This window comes from Macrotis lagotis, chromosome 4 (genome assembly GCF_037893015.1).
Source record: "Macrotis lagotis isolate mMagLag1 chromosome 4, bilby.v1.9.chrom.fasta, whole genome shotgun sequence".
Taxonomy (NCBI): domain Eukaryota; kingdom Metazoa; phylum Chordata; class Mammalia; order Peramelemorphia; family Peramelidae; genus Macrotis; species Macrotis lagotis.
Genome location: NC_133661.1, coordinates 36783500 through 36802326, shown reverse-complemented (window position 1 = coordinate 36802326; position 18827 = coordinate 36783500). Strand labels below are relative to the sequence as shown.

At 43.8% G+C, this 18827-nt stretch overlaps 1 protein-coding gene across 12 annotated transcripts in view; it reads left to right on the top strand.

Moving 5' to 3' along the window:
• The window catches only part of LDB3 (LIM domain binding 3), a 110491-nt gene that overhangs the window by 13057 nt on the left and 78607 nt on the right, over window positions 1-18827 (top strand). For 11 of the 12 annotated variants that reach the window (XM_074232553.1, XM_074232549.1, XM_074232548.1 and 8 more), the window contains one exon: window positions 18545-18696. In XM_074232553.1, the coding sequence (XP_074088654.1) occupies window positions 18545-18696 (152 nt within the window). Of the gene's footprint in view, window positions 1-18258; window positions 18400-18544; window positions 18697-18827 lie in introns of those variants that run through there. The other variant, XM_074232551.1, reaches the window with a different exon arrangement.

Genomic DNA, 18827 nt, shown 5'->3' with positions numbered 1-18827 from the left:
TGATTGCAAATCTGTGACCCCAAGAGAGGCAGATATGTTATGTGATAGGGTGATGGCCTTCGGGAAACTTGAGTTTGAATCCTGTCTCAGAAACTCAGTAGTTGGAGCTGACTAAAACCAAATGTTAAGCTAATTGTTAACTTTTCAGTGTGAGCATTCACATCTTGGAGATTGGCCAGTGGGGCTTGATTGATTCTTTTGTGGATTGTCTAGACTTAAGCAAATGATGGTGAAAATGAGAATAATGCAGCTTGTCGTTATTCATCTCCAGTTTTGATTAAACTTTATAAGTGTAAAGGGGCAGCTAGGTGGCGCAGTGCATAAAGCACCGGCCCTGGAGTCAGGAGGACCTGGGTTCAAATCCGGTCTCAGACACTTACTAATTACCTAGCTGTGTGGCCTTGGGCAAGCCACTTAACCCCATTTGCCTTGCAAAAACCTAAAAAAAAAAAAACTTTATAAGTGTAGGGTGAGAACTTTTTCCTTTTGAAAAGCTGGTTGTAAAATATTAGCACATTCCAGAGTGTTCTGACCTTAGACAAGTTCAATCTTGGTTAACTTCCTTGTCTCCATCTAAATCCATTCTCTCACCTGATTTTTATGGGGATCCTATGAGGAAGGCAGGGCCAAGGGATTTAGTAGGAAGAAGTTGGAGCTAGAAGAGCTTGGGGTTAAGAATTCCTCCTCCTTAAATTAGCTAATGATCATGGACCAACTCACTTGGTTCCCTCATCTATAAAAATGGAGATGTTAATTGATCCCTTGGCTAATCATCCCACAAAGCTGCTGTCAGGATTAAATAATATCATATATTGTGTCTACTCCTTAAAGGGTTAGATAAATATCATGCCCATGTTACAGATGAAGAAATAAAGGTCATAGGGTCCAAGAGTCATAGAGTCTATGGTCATATGTCCAAGAAATAAAGGTTATGGAGTCCAAGAGTCTCACAGAGTAAGAGAGTGATGGAATGAGGACTGAAAGCCTGTTATTCTTGCTCCAAGGCTAGGTGGCTTTCTCAACCAGACCACACTGATGTTCTAATCGTTCAACAAATATTTCCCAGACATCTGCTGCAGGCATAGCACTGGTCTATGCTTTGGGGAAGTTTCAAAGTTTAGATAAGGTATGGCCTCTCCATTTGTGGGCTTCAAGACATCATAAACCCAGAGAACTCTCATCCGCAACAATGTGTGACACGGGTCTCGGGGTGGTGCAAACACAGTCTTCTGTGTCAACATTGGGGGGATATAAGTCTTTACCAACTAGAAGGAAAGGCATCCTGGGGGGGTGGAAGTTAGTGTGAGGTGGCAAAAAATGGGCATCAAGACTGGCAGTGGGAGAGTATTCCAAGCATAGAAATGACAGGAAGTAGAAATGGAGCAGACAGAGGGGGCAACTGTCAGGAAGGAACCTGATTTTGATAGACGGATCAAATAAAGATTGTCAGAAATGATGAGGATGTGAAATGAAGCTGTAGAGAGCCTTGAATGCCAGGCTAAGGAGCTTGGATTATATCTGAACTGCTAATCCTGTTCTAGGCTTGGGTTTGCTCATCTCCATCCTAATACCAACATTGGCCCCATTGATCAAGCTAACCCCTCCACCTTATTAGCTTTTAATAAACATTAACATTCTGAGAAACAATGCTCTGAGGAAGTTTCTGTTAATATTTCCATTTTTGCAATGGGGAGATGAGATGAGACAGAGAGAGAGAGATTAAGTGACTTATCCAGGATCACATAGGTAGGAGGGATCTGAGGCAGATTTTATTTTTAACTTTCTATTTGTTTATTTTTCTGAGGCAGAATGTTAACCCAGGTCTTCCTTGCTCCAAATTCAGATCTATCCATTTCACCAGGCTACCTCTTGGTCTGCACAGATATCTGGTTGCTTACATTGAGCCATAATACCCCCATGGTCAGGTCCAGGTGGCTCAGTCACCATGGGGTATTTGGAGCAAGTACTGGATGGCCCAAAGTGTCAAATTCTTTAAGACCCCATGATGGAGGAGGGAATGGGAAGGGGATCCAGTTTTTCTGGCCAAGCAACTCCATAGATCCAGTGTACCAGCTCCCATCTCTGCTGCTGCCCAGCCTCCTGGGCTGACATCAGCTGTGTTCTTGGCCTGACCTTGTGGGCCCAGGAAAGCTAATGACACCTCTTCTGGGAGCTGTCCAACCTCAGCTCCAGCCCTATGGTGAAAGGTTGGATTCTCAACTGTGGGCCCCCCTACTCAGTAATTTATAATTGCTGATAGGGTGGGATATGGGCACTCAGTAGAGGGGGAAGGGTCGCTCTACAAAGAGGGGTTTGAAGGGAATAGCTTTATTTATCTCTCAACAGGTGCAACTGTAATGGGAGCTGGGCTACTCCCCCCCACCTTCAGCTGCCCCATTTGTCCTCCTCTCCAGTCCCTTCCCTCCTTGGGTCTCAGGGGTTGGGATAAGGAGACCAATTGCTCAGTGGCAGTCCCTGTCCTTTCTCTCGATCAGTGGGGCTGATCAAAAGAGAATAGAAGGCTAGTGTCATTGAATGGGGAAAGGGGGACCTACAAAGACCAGTCATTCAATAGGTACCATGGAGAGAGCTCATCTTTTGTGAGTTAAAAAAAAAACCAGAGGATTTAGTTCAATCATCTCATTAGAGCCATGAGGAAACCAGAGAGGCGGCATGATGGTTCATACAATGGCAAATGTATTCAATTTTCAAGCTAGAGGACATGGGCATGAATCCAGGCTTCCTCACTCCATGGCTGAACCTCTCTGGACTTTGTAAAATCAGGAGGTTGGACCAGGTGACCTCTCTAGCACCTTCCACCTTTCAATTCATGATCCTATGATGACTAGAGGGAGACCAGGCCATCAGGGAATAGGTAGATCAAAGTTATCCCACAGGGGTGGCCTTTAATGAACTTCCAGAGGGTTCAATCCTCTACTCTGCTCAGCACTTTAATCAGTGACTTAGAGGAGAGCCAAAGTGATCAAGTCAAAATGGACCAGTGATGCTAAACTGGAAGGAACAATGAACATGGTCTGAAATGGAATCAAGTTAAAAGGACAGGTTTAAAAAAGCCAACTTCCTGAGAGTGAAATGGGAGTGTGGGCCACATAGCAGTTCTCCTTTCTATCCGATTTGGGAGTTTTAGAGAATTGTCAGCTCATGACAAATCAGAACTGGGACCTGGAATCCAAGAAAACACATGAGGATGGAACGATGCTTGGTGTCTGGGACAAAAGATGGGGTGGTCTTGCTCTACTGTCAGATCCTGTTCCAGTTGGACCTCTCGGGCTAATCCTGGGCAGCATGGTTTAGGAAGGACATTGATAAGATGAACCCTTTCCAGAAAAGGGTGAACAAGATGGTGAGCCGTGTCATTTGATGATAAAGCAAAAGAACCAGGAGTGTTTATCTTAGAGAACATAAGATTGGAGGGGAGGGATATGATACTTGTCCTCAAATAGCTTACAGATGGCCCTATAAAAAGGATTAGACTTTTTTTAGTTTGACCCTGGTTGGGGAGGAGTTCCAACTAAGTATCAATATGTAGAAGTTGTAGAACCCAAGTTTTTGATATGATTAAAAAAAACCAAGCAAATAACAAACTTCTTAACAACAATGTTTGTCTAAGCGTGAAATGGGCAATGTCGTGGGCTGAGTCCCCCGCCATTGGAGGTACTCTGGTAGAGGACTACTTTTCTGGATGTTTTAGCAGCGATCCCCGGGCTCATAGGGGCCTGAGTGGATGCTCTGTGTGGTCTCTTCCAGTTGTTCCGTCCTATGAGCCTTTGACCCTGTCTATTCTGGGGAAGGCTGTGCTAGACATTCCTGGAATTTCCCAACAAGAATCCTGCCTGTGTGTTTTGTTTCTGGTGCTACCTAGAGATGATGACAGACAGTGTCTGTTTATAGCAAGGCCCTGAAGGTCAGAAATATAGACTGGGATGGAGGTGCAGGGCCCAGGTCTGAATGACCCTTCTCCTGCATGGTGAGTGTCGATATGGCTGTCTCTACTTGCTTAGCAAGGCAAAGGTAATCTCACATTTCAGATGTGGGGGGACCACATTCACTGGCCCCGCAGTACAATCTTGCTCTAAGGAAGCATTTTCTGAAATCCCCTTCCTTCCTGGAGGAGGACTCTTCAGGGAGACCCCATTTTACTAGGGGAACAGTAAGGGAATATCTAGTTTCAGATTCTGTGATCTGTGAACTTTTTAAAAAATATTTTGAAAGCTGCATATGAATATAATTGATTTTCTTTATAATCCTATGCATTTTATTGCTACCTTTAAAGACATTATTCTGAGAATGGGTCCATAGGCTTACCAGACGCTGCCCCAGGGATCTGTGACTCACACAAAATAGGCTAAGAACCCTGATCTAATGGACATGAACTACTGGAGATTGAAGACAAATAACAGGAAAGCAAATGAAGCCTCCTAGGAAAGGGATCTGTGGCCCAGAGAGTAAATAGCAAGCAGTTGCCCATCAGACTGGGGTTTTTAGACTAAATAACTCCAATAGGGAGGCAGAAATTAGAAGAAATTCACAGCAAAGATGCCTTTTCCCCGGAGTCCAGTTTTTCTAAACCCAATCTTCAAAAACCACACCATTTGCTGTGCACAAAAATGAAACCATTCTCCTATGAGTAGGAGACATAGATACAAATACATCAATACAGCATATATAAAAAACAAATGCAAAATTAATGGGGAGTACACAGAACAGTTTTCAAAACTGGCTACAGATACTTCTTAGTTGTGAGACCTTGGGCAAGTCACTTTACTCTTTTGCCTTGGTTTCCTCAACTGTAAAATGAGCTGGAGAAGGAGATGGCAAACCACCCCAGAATATGTGCCAAGAAAACTCCACATGGGATCACAAAATCTTGAAATCGACTGAACAACAACAAATAATTCTGAATTTCTGGAGATGTTCTGATTCCAGTTCCCATCCTGGCCATAGGACTGGTAAAATCTCTTTTATCTTAGTTGAACTGAGCCAAGGATGGATTTTTTTTTCCTAAGGCTCTTATAAGAAGGAAAAGCAAAGGGAGAGGTAGAGAAACAAAAACAAGAAAAACAATGAATTCACAGCACCCTGCTTGCACATATTCAATATTTCTAGCTTGGCCTGCCTGGCTTGTTTGACTGGACTTATGGGGTGAGGCTAGGGACAGGCCAGTCCTTCCTTGCCCCAGTCCACTCTGGATTGGATGCTAGACCAAGCAAAGATGACTCCAAAATACTATCTTTGGGTTAAAAAATGAACTGCCCAAGTGCAAAATGGAATCAACATAGTCAAACACCAGTTTCTGATTCCAGAATCTTCCTAATTAGTCCCTGCATACAACCTTTTCTCTCTCTCTCTCTTACCCCTCCTCTGCATATATGCCAAGTTGATATTCCAAAATTTCACATCTGACTATGTCACTGCCCTGCCCAGGAAATTTCAATGACTCCAGATTTCCTATCATGATGTAAGTACCTCAAGTCTTTGAGAGAGAGAGAGAGATGGAGTGATAGTTAGAGAACTCCCTTTCCAGTTGGGAAGATCTGGGTTTAAGTCCCATCTCTGAAACATGCTGATGATGTTACTTAGCCACTCAATACTCTAGGCACATCTCTAAGGCAAGGTTCTTAAACTGAGGCCCACAAACTCCCTGACACCCCCAGGGGTCTGATGAGGGCAAATATAGCTTTATTTTTACTCATTTCTCATTGAAATTTAACATTTCCTTCCATTATGATTTTTTAAGAAAAAAAGTTATTCTGAGAAAGGTCCACAGTTCTCCTTAGACTGTCAAAGGGGCCCATGGTTCACAAAGTTTTGATTATAAGTTGCAGAAAAAGTCATAACTTGTATTAGCGGAGGTTCTTCCCTCACCTGGGAGTCCCTCTATACTAATGAAGCTATAGTTAGATTTCCCATCTCTCTTGGCATTTAAAATCCTTCACAATCTGTCATTGGGCTGCCTTCTTAGTCTTCTTGGCTCACCCCTTCCAGGTCAAGACATGGGCAACCTTTCCATGGATCCACCCTTCCACAGGGCCTACCTCCCATGGTTAAAATATCGTCTCTCTTAACCACTATTTCTGGGAAATCTTAACTCCATTCAAGTCACTGAATTGTTCTTTCCTATCAGGAACTTGGGCTAATTCCCTTCGCCAGTTATTAGTATCCCATCCCCATAATTTTGTATTCATTTTGTGCAAAATTCTCTATTGACTTATTTGTATGCATGTCTTTTACATGCCTTCTATGTGACAGATACTGTGTTAAGTTGTAGGGGTACAAAGAAAAGCAGAAAGCACCCCAGTAACAATCAGATGATTTGAACGCACAGTAAGAGAAGGGTGTTCCTTTGTAAACATCATCCATCGGCATTCTCCTCCATCTTCCCTGCCCTCAGTAGTAATTCCCAATCCTGTCTCCACCCATGAAATTATTCAGCCTCTAGACCAAACCTGGAGCCTTTGAACCAACCCAGGCCCTTGACCTTGACCCAGAACTAGGCAATTGCCTAGACCTTAGCACTCAGTCCTAACCCAGAGTCTCATCTAGACTTGAGTTTCCCCCCCCAAATCCGGCCTTGTCCAAATCTTGACCTGCCCCTGAGCTTGACCTGTACTTTGATCACTTCCACCCTAGATCCAGAATTAGAACTTTGACCCTAAAGGCCGACTACATTCTGACTTGGGCCTAGTGCCTGGTCCAGTCCTTGACCTGGACCTATAGGGGCAGTACCCGGGCACTTCATTGACCTTCTATCTCACTGTCCATTGTTTTTTTAAATCATTTCCCAAGAGGTCCACAGCCAGAAGTTACCGAAGACCCCAGGGAATCTAACCTGTTAGTGCTGTAGAAAGGGAAATGGGGTCAGAGAGGATAAATAACCTGCTCAGTATCAGCAGCAGAGTGAAAACTAGATGACAGTCCCTGGAACACACTTTTAGATTATCTTAAAGCACAAAAGCAACCCATGGGCCCCAATTAAATTAACCACTAACTGAACTCCTCCAAAGAACTCTGCACCTGCATTGGGCTGGGATGACCAGGGAAAGTCATAGGCCTGGGTCCAAATCTTAGAACCAGAAGGCACCTTAAGGACCAGCATATCCTTCAATGCCCCACTTTACAGATGAGGAAACTGAGGACCAGAGAGATGAAGTCGCTTGCCCAACAGAGGTAATAAGAACTATGTGAGACGGTGAATATAAAGAAATTCTTCCCAATTATTAGATCTATCCAAAAGTAGACTGAGCTGCCTTCTCCTTGTTTGAAGTCTTCACACAGATACTGGATGACCTGTCAGGAATGGAGACTTGGTCAGACAGTTGTTAATGGTCAGTCCTATCTGACTCTTCAGGACCCCATTAGGGGTTTTCTTGGCAAAGATACTAGAGTGCTTTTCCATTTCCTTCTCCAGTTTATTTAACAAATGAGGAAACTGAGCCAAAAGGGTGAAATGACTTGTCCAGGGTCACACAGCTAGGCAGTGTCTAAGGCTGGATTTGAATTCAGGTCTTCTTGCCTAGATACATAGATCAGACAGAGATTGGTGAGACAGTCTCTGAGGTCCCTTCCTCCTCTGAGTGTCTCTGATTCTAAGTAAAATCCACTTTACTGTCACTGACTCATTTCTGACAGGACTGTGAGTTTTCTAGAGACAGGATATATTTGAGTGGGGGATGGGAGGGCCATGTGGGAGCGGGTGTAGGTTCTTGGTGTGGGTGTGTGAGAGTCTGGGAAGGGGACTGTCTAGGAGAATGAGTATGGGGGTGTTGGAGTGCTCTGTGAGCGTGTGAACATAGGAAAGTGTGACTGTGTGGGTGTGTGAACATGGTGGGTGCGAGCATCTGGTGGCTGGGACAGTCACAGAATCAAGAACTCGAGAATGTCACAGTTTCTATGTTTCCATCAAGAAACTTAGAGATTGCCCTATCTAACCAGTGACACCGGGAAATGTTTAACAGTTGACTCTCCTTTCGATGGAATCTGCATTATTCATACTCTTCCCATCGCTTTCTTAAGTCTAGACAAACAACAAATCGATAAATCAAGGCATAATGGATAGAATTTCCCAGTTTTCAGAGGGGTAAATATTCATCTGAAAATTTAACAATTCATTTTCCTATGCCAGTAAGAGTTGACTCCGAAGAATCCCTGAATTCATCCCTCTCATCTTCCCGATGATAAATCTGAGACCCTTAAGAGATTCATCTATGACCATGAATCATAAGTGACCAAAGGGAAAATTGTGATTCTGTAAAAAGAACACCTTTTACAGAGGAGAGGGTCTGACTGCCCATCTTCCCTCTGATATTTACTATATGACCTTGTACAAGTCATTCCCCCACCATGGACCTTGAGTTATTAAGCTATAAAGTGAAGGGGTCGGACTCCCAGGTGATATGAAAAGGTAACTAAGGATCTCCTTGCCCAGGACCTGGGACCTGTTCTGTGATGAAGAGGCCTCTTTCCTGGTACTCTTGGAATTCTTCCTGCTTGCCGGGTGATTCCTTGGCTTGTCCACCCCCCCCCCACCGAGATCCCCCATTACCAGAGAAGAGCCACAGTTTTTGCTCTCAGACATAGGGTCTTCAAGAAGAGAAGTCTAATGATTAATGGTCTGGGAACTTGGAGACACGATTCCAACTCAGACCACGGTCAGCTGGAGTCTGTGGTTAAATTTCAGGAATTTATGATTTGTTATTTATTATACTGTTAGCTCTATTTCAATATAATTGGCTTTCTCTGTCATTCCATGTATTTTATTTGATACATCTAAAAATCTGATTCTTAGAAAAGCCTTAGAGGATTCACCAGGCTGCCATGGGAATCCAGGATACAAAAAAGGCAAGATGGGCCTTCCCAGGTCTGAGTTTTTAGAATTCTGTGACACAGATCTTTGTGAAATCTCTTTACAGGACCTGATACTAACAAGAACTAGTATTTATATAGTGTGGTGCAAATATTATCTCATTGATCCTCACACAACCCTGGGAGATAGGTCATATTATTAGCTCCATTTTAAAAAAAAATTGATTTAAGGCAATAGGGTTAAGTGACTTGCCCAAGGCTATACAGCTAGGTAATTATTAAGTGTCTGAGGTTGGATTTGAACTCAGGTCCTCCTGACTCCAGGGCTAGTGCTTTATCCACTGCGCCACCTAGCCGCCCTTATTAGCACCACTGTATGTACAGTTGAGGAAAACTGAAGCAAGTAGAGGCTTAGTGATTTACCCAATCTCACACAGCTGGTAAGGGTCAGAGGCTGGATTTGAATTCAGATCTTTCCTGTTCCAGGTCCAGCTTGCTATCTACCAAGCCATTTCGTTTTCCCCTAGCCCCTTGCCCCAGGATCGTATATCTAAAGTTGAAAGGGAGCTGGGGTTCTCTAATCCTATGTTTTACAAACGAGAAAATCAAGTTGCAGAGCTGAGTGATTTGCCCATGGTTCCACCCTATGGATCATGAGCATTGCCAACCTTTATTCTCCTTGCTCATTTCCCCATCTTCCTCACTGACCCCCTTTACTCATCCCATCTCTGTTCCCCTTGCTTCACTGTACCTCTCCAGCCTATCCTATCACTGAGCCTCTATTCGTCCTGAGGAACCTCCATCCATCCATCTATCCATCCATCCTTCCATCCATCATAAATCAATAATCTATCATTTATTAAGAGTCCTCTATGTGGCAGACATCACAACACAAAGATACAAAGATAAAGGGGACATAGTCCCTGTTCTCAAAGAGCTTACATTCTCAATAAATGTTGATTGACTGGCATTCTAATGTGAGGAACATTTCTGAGAAGGAAGACCGAATGCACAGGTATAGTTCTATACACTTCAAAAGCCCCTGCAAGGTAACCTCTGTGATAACACCTCATTGAACCCCTACCCTAGAGGTGGCCAGTGACACCCCAGTACAAAGAGGTGGACCTGGAGTCAGGAAGACCTAGGTTCAAATCAGACCTCAGACATTTTCTAGCTGTTTGACTCTGGGCAAGTCACTTACCTTTTGTCTGCCTCAGTTTCCTCCTCTGTAAAATGGGAATAATGATGGTGCCTGCCTCCCAGAGTTGTTGCAGGTATCAAATGAGACAATAATTATAAAGAGCCTGGCAAATAATAAGCCCATCTCAATGTTAACTGAGATTTGTTTAAAATCATCTTTAAAATAAGGGTAATAAGAACAGCAGCGTCCCAGGGTTATCATGAGGTCCAAATGAGATAATATTTGGAAAGCACAGTCTCTGGCACCTGGCATGAGATTCATAAATGTTAACTATTATTGTCATGATCTTTCAAATGCAGAGACTATCACTCATTTCCCAAGAGCTTCAAATGATATACTATTAGAAACATTCTCATCACTGTGTTGAGTATCCAGCCAGTAATTAATTACACCTTGTTTCTCTTCTTTCTTTCCTTCCCCATCCTATCTCTGAGTGCTCCTCCCGCTGGAAACCTTCCCTTCTCACCCCACTGAACCCCAAGGCCTCCTCTCCGTCTCAGAGTCATTCCCATTGTGAGCCTCACTATAAGGTTCCTGGCTCCTGGATCTGCTTCAGAGACTGCTAGTGGGACTCACTAGTGGTGCTCACTAGTGGACAAAATAAAAACCCAAACATCATGTGCATGCAATGATCCTTTCAACACCCTTGCAAACCTCACGAAAAACAGTGTGGCTTAATAGAGTTCTGGACCTTATCAGGAGATCTAGATTCAAATCCTTCCTCCTACATTTATCAGCTATAGGACCTGGGTATTATTGTCTCCGAACTGCAGTTTCCCCATCTGTAAAATGAGGGAGTAGAGCTGGGGGGGGGGGGGGGGGGACATCTGGAGTCCAAGCCCTTGAGCTGTCCTGGATTTTGCTATAACCTGATTTTATTGGTCTGAAGAGGAAAAATGTGGATGGAGTGTGAGCTAACACCACCACCACCACTTCCAGGGCTGGATCAGGGGGCCCTCCTAGAGTGGCTGAGCATTTGGGGCCCGACCCCCCGCCTCTCTAGGTCTGTTGGAGGCTTGTACAGTGTTGGGGCTGAGGAGAATGTCTCACTGCCTATAAATACTCAGCTAAGTCAAAAAGTAGGTTATAAATAGGGCTCTGGGGGCTTGTGTCCCTTCCAGGAAAATTCTTTACTCGTTGGTACCAAGGAGAGGTTGGGCTTACCCCCAACCTCCAACCCAGTGGTTAGAACCAAATGGGGGGATGGAAATCACAGACCCTCAGAACTGGAAAGAGAAGAATTAAGTGGTCCTTCAGCCCTATCTAGACCCCCCTTTATATGATCTCTGACAAATGGGGGGTCCAGTCTCCACTCAAAGACCTCCAGAGATGGGCAGCTCACTACCTTCCAAGGCAGCCCACTTCATCTTGGGATGGCCATCATTATTAGGAAGTTTTTCCATAATGTGAGCCAACATCTACTTCTGCACATTCTATCAGTTAAGGCAAGTCTGGGCCCTGTGGTTTAAAAGGGCTGAGTTTTCTGTGGGAAGAGTGGAGTTGGAAGACACTGGTTCAAGTCCCTGTTCTGATATAGGAATTGGGGCAAACTGGGCCACTTCTGTGGGGCTCAGTTTTCTCTTTTGTATAGTGAGTGACTTCAGAAATTCTTCCAGGACCCAATCAATGATTCCATGATTGATTTCTCTTCTCACAACCCACAACAGTGGTCTTCTCTTGGTTCAGGCCCCATGGCCTTCAGTTATGGCCCAGAATGATGGTCTTTAAAAGGGGCCTTCTGGTGGTCACTTGTGGGTATTTCAGAAGAAATAAAGAGACAAGGATAGATGAGTAGCCCAACATCAACAGAGCTCCTCCCTACAGAAAAACAATGAGGAACTATGGTGGTGGGAATGACCATGGCAAGGAGGAGGGTTCAACAGGACTTGGCCACTGAGAAATAGGGGAGAGTCTGCTGAAGGTCGAAGGAAGGACAAGTGGCTAGAACCAGTTGTTAATTTTTTTTGGTGTGTGAACTTTCACCTCTGAGCTGCTATAAAAGCCACAAATCAGGTCATGATTTATTGTTTTGTTGTTTACACATAGAAAATGATGGAGAAAATGTAGATAGCACAGTGTTCCTTCTTTTCTCTTCCCGCCTCCCCACTCCCCTCCTCAAGTTGGTTGTTAAACATTTATCAGCACATAAAAGGGTCAAATTCTAAATTGGGGGTCTAGATGATGAATGGAATTAGAAAAGTCAGGAGGAGATGTGGATTGTGTAAGATGTTAATTTTCCTAGGTCTACTCTGCCCTGATAGAAATGTCAGTGGTTTTCTTCTCCTCCTTTATGAACTCCAAAGGTCCTCACTTTCATTCTCTGAATAGTTAGTGGTGTTTACTGCGGCCTTTGCTGAATGAATTGCAGCTGGATTGTACAGGTCAATGGATGGCAGGGTCTTTGATCTAGATGAATAACATGGCACAATGGACTCAGTTCTGCACTCAAATGGCAGTTTACTATTCGGTCGTGTCTGACTCTCTGTGACCCTGTGTGGAGTTTTTTGGCAAAGATACTGGAGTGACTTGTCTTTAGCTCATTTTGCAGATTAAGAAACTAATTTAAACAGAGTAAGTGCCCTGCTCAGGGTCAACCAACTGGTAAGTATCCAAGGCCAGATTTGAACTCAGGAAGATGAGTTTTTCTGACTCCAGTCTCCACACTCTATCCACTGGGCCACTTAGCATCTGGGTTCAATGGATCCAAACTTCTGCCTCTTATCATCTCAGGCAAATCAGTAAATGTTTCTGGGTTTTTGAGAGGATTGATCTAGATGAGCCTTGAAGTCTTTTCTGGTTCTAGAACTATGCTCCCAATATATCTGCTGAAAAAAGACTAGAAAGTAGATGCCATCTGATAACCAGATTTGGGCAAGAAGCCTATGGGATGCTAAGCTTGATAGGGTTGGTAGTGATGGAGAGTCAGTCTCATCCTGGGTGTGGAGAAGTGAAGTAAGATGTGAGGTTGAGAGATCAGTAGAATGAGAAATAGGGGTCCAACCATGAAAGAAACTAACCATCTAAAAGTCGGGGAAGATGGAACTGGGAGATAGATTAAGACTGGGAGACAAAGATGGGGAATCAAAGACAGCACTGGAAGAGACCTCAAAAGTGATCTGATTCAACCCCTAGCCAAGTGATGAATTCTTTTTATAATATCCCTGGTAAGTATTCATCTATTCTCTCCATGATGACCTCCCAATATGGGGAATTTGCTACCCCATCAACCCAGGATTCCATATTTATGAACACTAGATTCCTTTGCTCTTCTGGGAACTTCCCTAAAAGAAATTCTAATAGAAGAGTGAAAGAACCTAAAAAAAGGGAGATTTAGAGATGGAGACAGAAACAGAGACAACCTGAGAATAAAAATGATGGAATCTCAGTTACAGATACATAGACTGAATTAGAAGATTTCTCCCAAACCATCTGGATTTATCTTATACTTGAGCAGAAATCCCATCCCATCAAGTGAACATTTACAGTCTACTTAAAAATTTCTAATAACAGGGAACTCATTACCTCTCATAAGAGTTCTTTTCATCACTGAATAGCAACAATTCTTAGGAAGTCCTTGAAAACATCCTTGAAATTTCCACCTATCAATCTTATTTTGCTCATTCCTAAAATAGTTATAAGAATAGTACCTAACTCACAAGGCTGATGGGAGGATCAAATGAAATAACTTAGATAAAATTTTACAAATTTGTAAATTTTAAAACGTCATGTAAATGCTCAATAATATTATCGTATTACTAATCTTACCTATTGAGGCAAAACAGAATAAAACAACTTTAAAATGGGAAACCAAAGACCTGAATGTAGTGCACCAGAAGACTCAACTTAAAAACTGACTCTATCACCCTTTAAATGTCAGAAATCTAATGTTGAGAGGATCTCAGGTATAGACCCAAATGGGGGTTCTTTGGAAGGTTACCAGTAATTGAGCTGGCCAGTGGACTAAGAAATGGAAACCAAATGGTCCCAAATATACTTTGGCAGGATGAGAGGGGTATCACCTTCTCTCTATAACCCCACCCATCCCCCGGCTCCCCACAGTGGCTGATGCCTCTCAGGGCAGCCCAATCAGCCAGCTGGTTTAACATTGGCCCCATGATTCTCAAGTTTCCTGCCCAAGCCTGGACTCTTAATAGAATTTGATTCTCCAAGCATTCACCCATCTCATGCTTAGATCCCTTGGTACAGACCCCTTATTCTGGCTAACACAGGACTAGTTAGTTGGCTTCCCCTGCTCAGGGATGGGGCTGAGATGTGTGTGGTAGAGGTACCAGAATGAGATCATTGTATTTTTGACCCTCTTCTCTTTGAGATAAGAAAATCATGAATATATGTCTTATACACAAACCATCTCTGCTAAGTAAAATGGACAGTTTTTAATCCTCACTCATCTCCTTCAGCCTACCAAGGTTGTGCTCTGGGAAAGGCAGACAGACTCCCTTCTATCTGACCCTCATTACAAACATGTCTGTGAAAGGACAAACCATATCTTACCACCTGCCTCCCCTGTCCCTCTATGCCCTCTCTATCCTAATGCATTGGAACCTTGAATTCCCTAAAAAAAAAAAAAACCCAAAAAACACCGTCTCAACACCTCTATTGTTATGAATGGGAGACCAAGGAAAAAGCTGAGTAAGTGGATCTCTCAGTGTGGCATAAGAAATTAGGGACTGAGATAATGCCAAGACAGTATTGTGTAATGGAAGAGTACTTGAATTGGGTCTGGGTTCAGATTTCAGTAGTGTTTATTCGTTCATTATGCATTCAATCATTCATTCATCCATCCATTCACTCATTTCTTCATCCAGACAACTGGTACCACAAAAGAACACTGGATTTGAATCCAGCAGACTTGGAATCAGATCCTGACTCTACCAGTTAATACCAATTGAATTTTGGGCCAATCACTTTACTTCTCTGTCTGACTATTCTTTCAAATGTAAAATGAAAGGGGTGGACTAGATAACTTGCCCAGCTCTAAATCCCTGATCCAAAGTTCAGTGTTGGTTAAGGAGAATGGAGAGGTCATGTGGTTTCATAGGAAGCCCACTTAGGCTCAGGTTCAACTCTTGACTCTGCTTATGTCTTTGGGGAAGTCACTTCCATCTCTCTGGGCCTCAGTTTTCTCATCTGTAAAATGAGGGTGTGAAAAGACTCATTTTCCTCAGTTTAAATATGGCCTCAGACACTTCCTAGTTGTGTGACCCTGAGCAAGTCACTAAACCCTATCTGCCTCAGTTTCCTCATCTTCAAAATGAGATGGAGAAGAAAATGGTATATCACTCCAGTATCCTTGCCAAGAAAACCCCCAATGTGGTCATAAAAGTCAGACACAACTGAATAACAGCAGAGGATTATAACCTTTCCTGCATCATGGACCCCTCTGACGGGGTCTGCTGAAGCCTTTGGTCCTCTTATAGAACTGACTTTTACAAGCATAAATCCAGATCCATAGAATTCTAAAGGAAACCAAAGGTTAGTGAAAAAATGATGTAATTTTTTCCCAAGTTCACAGACCCCTTGAAATCTCTCATAGACCTTTTGATCATGGGTTAAGAACCCATGGCCTAGGTGGTCTACAGGACTCTTTCTAGCTCTATATGGTTTTTGAAACTCAATGGAAAATGTCTCTTCTTGAGTACACACCTCAACCAGCTTCTCCCAAGAAACTCCTCCATTTTCTTATAGTCAGCAATTAAAGTCCGCTTCCCCTCCCATCCTTGCTTTCAACAAGTGGGAAGAGACCAGCAGACTTCACTCTCCCATATCAGCCACCTGGTTCTTCTGTTGGGGGGGGGGAGGTCTGCCAAAGGTCAGGACAAGGGGGATCCCTGATGGGCAGGGACAGGTGCCTGGCCCAGGCCAGGAGGAAGGCGCCAGGTTGCCGGCTGTGAGGGCCACATTGGCACTACTCTGAAGGGCTCAACTTTCCTCAGGCCTTATTGGAGAGGACACCCACACAGGGGGAGAAGGAACCAACAAACCTGGAGAGGAGTGGGAGACGAGGAAGACTTGGAATAAGATATTCAGAAAACTTCCAGGCCTGGGTTCTTTATCTGACATTCAAGGCCCTCCCTAATCTGGTGCCATCCTCCATGGTGTGCTGGTAAATCTGGAACAATTGATTCTCAGCATTTTGACTATTTTTCCTATTACTTTCTTCAACTTAGAGAAACAACAAAATAATAAATCTAGTTCTGAGTTACAGCATTTTTTTGATTTCTGAGGCTTAGAAGCCCACACTGAAAATTTAATCAACTCTCATGAGCCATTCAAACTGGTCCTCACAGATAGATCTATTCCTCTTGGCCAAATTGTGTTCCAGTTAAATTGGGCATCTGTTCCCATACTCCCATTGCCCAGAACATGCCCTTTGCTCTCTGACCCCCATGCCATTACCCATTCCTGCCAGGCGCTCCCTTCCCCTTTTCTACAATGGTATCTCTACCTATCCATTAAAATAGACCTCAGATGCTGCCCCGGCACAATGCCATTTCTGATCCCCCTTGGTAAGAAGAGGCCTTTGACTTCTCACGACTCACTCAGCTCCCCCTTCTATCTCTTTTCCAATGAACTTTCCATAGAAAACAGGGATTATGCCTCCTTTGAATATTATATCTCCCATAGAGCCTGGCACTGTGTTCCATACAGTAGGTGCTTAATAATTAGGGTCATAGATCTAGAACTGGAAGGGGACTTAGGGGTCATCTTGTTCAACCTTTTCATTTCAAAACTGAGGAAAGTGAGGCCCAGGGAGATTAAGTCACTTGACAAAGTCAAACTAGCTTTAAGTGGCAGAGCTAGCCTTTCATCCCAGGTCCTCTGGATTCAAATTTTGGTTGTGAAAGAATGGACAAAATGAATAAACATTTATTGAGCATTAACTATGAACCAGAAACTCTTCCATCATTCATCTCTACACTAGATGAGGTCTCTGGTACAATGACCTGGCAGAGACTGATAGCTTCAAGCTTGAGGTCCAGAGCTTTCTAGTCCCCTATAGCCCAGTAGCAGTCCATCTTTGAAACTTCCCTGGACCTTAACCGATGGTGTGGCCCTGAGGAAGGCTCAGGCAATCCTAGGCAAGAGTCAGACTTTGGCCAAGGTGAGGGTCAGGAAGAGAGTCCCTTCCTTCCTCACCAACTCATCTGAGAAGGGGGCCTGCACATGAAATCCTCAGAGGACTCTAACATTGGGTCTGAGGAGAGGACTGGAATTGAATTCTTTATTAGCATAATCAATGGTGGAGATGCCTGGGTTTTTCAGTGGTGAGAGTTTGGGGTAACATGGGGTGACATAACTATATGGACTTTATTGGCAGGGCCTCTAGGGACTGACCATTTTATGTAGAAAATGGCATTGATGTTCCATGGTTTGTCATAGGGTCTCCAGAAACTGACAATGACCTAATATGGGCTGTCATCAAGGGGTTGGGCTTCCAAGGACAGGCCAGTATTTTTGGAATCATAGACACTTAGAGCTAGAATACTTCTTAAGGATCATAAGAAGACACTAGCTGTGGGACCCTGGACCAGTCATTTCACCTCTGTCTGCCTCAGTTTCCTCATCTGTAAAATGGGGATAGCTGTGATGATCAAATAAGGTAAAAATTTATCAAATGCCTTACAAACATTAAAGCATTTTACAAAGATGATCATTATTATAGTTATTACCATTATTCCCTTAAGGGTTAGTGTGGAGATAAGGCTCCCAGTTCCAGCACTGCCTCTTATATACTGGGCAATTTTGGACAAATTATTTTTGGAATCTTTCTGAGCCCGAGTTTCCTCGTCTATAAAATAGGAAAGTTGGGTTAGAAAACCTTGTAAAGATCTCACAGCTAAAATTTCTAGGATTGCACAATCACTCCATATGAAATCTGTTGTTTGGAACTTTCAAAAGTTGGCAGTCCATGGTTTAAAGCGAGGGGGGGGACCAAGTTCGAGGTGGGGAGGGGACCAGGGTGAGCTGTGACTTCTCTAACTGATGTTATATTTTCAGTGTGAGCATTTACACCTCCAAAATCTCCAAATGCTACAAATCAGGGCTTGGTTTACTGTTATGTCTACTGTTTGGACTTAAGAAAACAATGGAGAAAATGTCAATATTTCTGATTAAGTGTGGTGAAAAAGTCACATGTGTCTGCCCCTCCCACCCACCCCCTTCCAAAGTTGATTATTAAACATCCATTCCTGGAGAACTGGTAGTTAAACATTTACCAGTAATCCCACATTGGAGAGCTGGTTGTTAAACATTTACCAGCACCACTCCCCTGGGGGGAAGGGGAGGGAGAAGGAGGCCTGGACACAGCGCCATCCCAACCTACTGGACTTAAAGCATATAGCCAAGTTCCTAGGGTGAGTGAACACAGACTTGGTTATCTCCCCACCATCCCTAGCCCTGACACTCTCCCCCCCACCCCAACCCAACTTTTCTGAACATCAATTCCATGACCATGGTCACCAAGACCCCTCTAACCTTTGCACTCTTCCTATTCCCCAGATCACTCCTGGGAGCAAGGCAGCCCAGTCTCAGCTCAATCAGGGGGACCTTGTGGTGGCGATTGATGGAGTGAACACAGACACCATGACTCACCTGGAGGCCCAGAACAAAATCAAGTCAGCCAGCTACAACCTGAGTCTCACCCTGCAGAAGTGAGTTGGTGTCTGCCTGGTCTGGGGGCCAGCATGGGCCCTGGGATGGGGAGAAAGACCTGAGGACCTGTCTTGGGCCCAGCTTCAAGTCAAGAGACAGGGACAGATGGTGATCTCATTGGTATAGGGTA